The sequence below is a fragment of the Ziziphus jujuba genome, chromosome 3 (genome assembly GCF_031755915.1).
Source record: "Ziziphus jujuba cultivar Dongzao chromosome 3, ASM3175591v1".
NCBI lineage: Eukaryota > Viridiplantae > Streptophyta > Magnoliopsida > Rosales > Rhamnaceae > Ziziphus > Ziziphus jujuba.
In genome coordinates, this window is record NC_083381.1 from 20,065,585 (window position 1) to 20,069,436 (window position 3,852).

Genomic DNA, 3,852 nt, shown 5'->3' on the forward strand with positions numbered 1-3,852 from the left:
TATATCAATAAAATATTTGCTAAACATTTATTTGAAAAAATAAAAAAAATCACTGTGAAGCAGCTATAACATTATCACTTGTTATTTAAAGTTGAAAGAAATCAACTGTTTAATACTTACTAAAAATTTCAAAAAAAGTATATGAAAATAGACTAATAGGCGACGCACAATTCTTCTTGTCGCCTGATATCATTAATAAATCTTTTAAAATATTTTTTTCAAAAAAAAAAAATGTCATGCTACTTAAACATTTTCACTTGTTATTTAAAGTTGAAAGAATATCAACTGTTTAATACTTAGAAAAAACAACCAAAAATATAAATTTATTCCCTAATGGGCGACCCATACTAGTGTATACGTCGCCTTATATCAATAAAATATTTTCCGGAATATTTAAACATTTTCACTTGTTATTTAAATTTGAAAGAAAATCAACTGTTACATACTTAAAAAAACGCGAAACAAAACAAAAAAAATGTTACACTAATAGGCGACGCATAACTGTGTTTATTCAGCGACTCTAAATCTTATGCGTCGTGTGTGTTTGTTTCTCGCGACTTCTCGACGACAACTTTTTTTTATGCGTCGTCGATTGGTCGAATTTTTACTGACGTATTAACCTCAGAGTCGCGGTTTTATTTTTTTAGACGCATTTATCTCGTAGCGTCGCTAATAATGTGTCGCTAGAGCTTATTTTTCGCGTAGTGGCTATTTGCTAACTGTTGCAGCTCACATACAAACAAAATGCCAAAAATGTTAAATTATAAAACTAAACAAAATACCAAAAATGTTTAATTATAAAAGTAAATTATAGGCATACAAATTAATATTTTTCTTTTGATGAAAAAACTAAAATGATAAAACTGTTAAAGAATAAATATAAACCTTAACTAAATGCTTATTTAGCACTTATAGTTAGCTATTTCTAACCAGTTTTGTTAGAAGTTGGAAGGGCCCAGTCTTATTATTATTATTAATTTTTTTTGTAAAAGCTTTGTCTCTGTACTCCTGGGATATAGAATTAATAAAAGATCAGATTTCATTAATAGAATTTTCTCTTCTTTTCTCTCTAGATCTAGCTCTTTTTTTTCTTTTTTTTTTTTGGTTTTCCCTTGCTTTCCAAGTTGATTATTATATGATTGTGTTTGTTTATTTATTTATTTATTTTTTCTTGCTTTCCAAATGTAGAAACAAACACTTAGCAAGGATCATAATACTTAATTGGATTCGGATAATTACTCAGACTAAGAACAATTTATCAAGTTTTTTCAACAAGGCTATAATATAAAAATTAGAAAGTCTGCCTAGTTACTTAGCTAGTATCTAATACCAACAAAAATAATTAGCATCTGCTAGCTTCAAAGATAAAACAAACATGAATAACCTACAAATTAACAAACAATCGGAAGCTGCATGCATCAAAGAGTTCATTCACATATTATTTTTGTTAAAGAAAGTTGCATCAAATAATTCATTCACATGTCATTATCTATAAAAATCAAAATATTGCATAATTAAGATGGTAAAGATAAAATATTGCATTGCCGATCAATATTTCATCAATACCATAAAAAAGCAACATGACATATATTTGATCTTCATGATAAAATAGTTAAAACTTAAAAATATTATGAACCAAAAAGATATGTATATATATTATTTCTGGAAACATTAATTTCAATGGATATATTACTTCATGCAAAAGAAAAATAATTATATATTTGCAGGGGAAAGAGTTTTGCATCGACTTTAAGTCTTGTTTTTAATGTCTTATGCTGAGTGGGGAATTTGCTAAGCTAGTCCAAGAAAAATAATAATTAGAAATGAAACATACAGAAAAACTGAAGCCATATTATTATTACAATTTTTTTTATCTCGCAAATCATTAGAGGTTAAATTACTCGATGAATTTTTTGGATAAGCAACAACAGCGAAACACCAAGACACATAGATGTAATACATAAACTTCAAAAAAAAAAAAAAAAAAAGCATAAATTTAAAAAAGGAAAAAAATTTCTGGAAGTATATTTAATCGAACTTGGTGGACATACACTTAAAATTATGTTCAGTTAGATATAAAGATATATTTGCTCAGAAAAAAAAAATAATAATAATAATTCAAGATATAGCACATCCTAAAAGCATAATCAAAACGAAACAAACTATTTACATCCAAAAAGCATAATAAAAACGAAACAAACTATTTACGTCCTTAAAAAAAATGGTAAAACCGGAATATATATATATATATATATATCTCCGTACTACAGCTTGTATCTCCGTACCAAACATCTGGTTCAAGCTTCTTCTTAACATGATTGGCCATCAATAATGTTTCTTTTGTTTCTTCATTTTCTGCAAAATTTGACTTCTCCCTCTTTTCTATATCAGCTGGCAATTTTGTATAACACTCAGAACGATAATGACCAAACTTTTGGCACCTGTAACACTCTATCTTGGATTTTTCAAATTCATGTCCTCTACCTCTTCCATAAACATCTGATTGATCATCAGTAGCTTCTGAATATTGCCTGCTTCCATCTCTGTTGCTTTGACCTCCCTTTCTTTTACCTCTACCTCTACCCCTTCCTCTTGAGTTAGAGGATTGAGCATAAGTAGAAGCCTTTAAAGCTTGCTCATCTATGGTTATGCTACGATTTATCTTCTGTTCATGAACTAATAAAGAACTTTGCAGTTCATCAAGTGAAAGTGTATCAATATCCTTAGATTCTTCAATTGAGCAAACAATATAATCATACCTTAGGGCTAATGGACGCAGGATCTTTTCAACAATAGCCACATCTTCCATTTTTTCACCATGGAATCTCATATTGTTTGCTATTCCCATAGTCTTTGAGCAGTAACTAGTTACAGATTCACCATCCTTAATTTGTAGAGTTTCAAAGTCCTCTCTCAAAGCTTGAAGTTGTGTTTCACTCCTGATGAACCTTGATATTTTTTCTTCATTGAATCCCATATTTGCTTGGAAGTATCTTTGCTAAGAATTGTCTCCAAGATAGCATGATCAATTGCCTGAAATAAGTCATTTTTTGCCTTCAAATCCTTTAGCTTTAGGCCTTCAACTCTGTCTTTTGTGCCTCTATTAGAACAATACCAGCTACTGGTTCAGGTATACCAGAATCAACCACCTGCTAGTATTCTTTGGATCTAAAGAAATTTTCCATCAACATGCTCCAATGATCATAATGACCATCAACATGAGGAATTGATGGTTGTACAAAATTTTCAGAGGCCATTTATCACTGCTACGATAAACAAAGAAATAAGTGTGATATGGACAAGTAAAGCTTTCACTATTGAAACTCTCCAACTCACCATACTGGCTCTGATACCACTGATACAAGCTTTTAAATAAAAATAATAGAAAGAAATAAGAGACACATGAAAGATAAAACCTCTTACATAAATTGATTAAACTGAAGGCCTTTAAATAGGCAATACATAAGCAAAGAAAAACCAACAAACCACTACTAGCTTTAAACGTGGACTGACCACTCCTAGTCATAACAAACTCCTTAAACATGCCACAATAGACTCCTAAAACATAGACAAAGTAGTAGATCTCCTATTGACCAAGTCTTTTACAATTATTTGGATAACAAACAATAGATACTCCTATTGACCGGTTTATTAATATAATTTTTAACACTCAATTAGCTTGAAATTAATCCTCTCTATTTTTGTTGCACAGATGGATTGCTGTAAACTAGCTCTTTCCTAATCGATTACTTCAACCTTTTTCATGAGATTTTAGTTGCTCTTTCTTTCTTAATTCCAAGGTATGTAGACATTTTTCTTGTTATAAATCTGATTTTCTTTTAAATTTTTCAT

At 29.7% G+C, this 3,852-nt stretch overlaps 1 protein-coding gene across 1 annotated transcript; it reads right to left on the reverse strand.

Moving 5' to 3' along the window:
• Positions 1-2,118: 2,118 nt before the first annotated feature.
• LOC132803142 (uncharacterized) lies at positions 2,119-3,359 on the reverse strand. Its single transcript, XM_060815397.1, has 2 exons — positions 2,266-3,359; positions 2,119-2,135 (listed from the first exon to the last, which is right to left on the reverse strand). The coding sequence occupies exons 1-2, from the start codon at positions 2,975-2,977 to the stop codon at positions 2,119-2,121; spliced, it is 729 nt and encodes a 242-aa protein (XP_060671380.1). The 5' UTR covers positions 2,978-3,359.
• Positions 3,360-3,852: the final 493 nt, after the last annotated feature.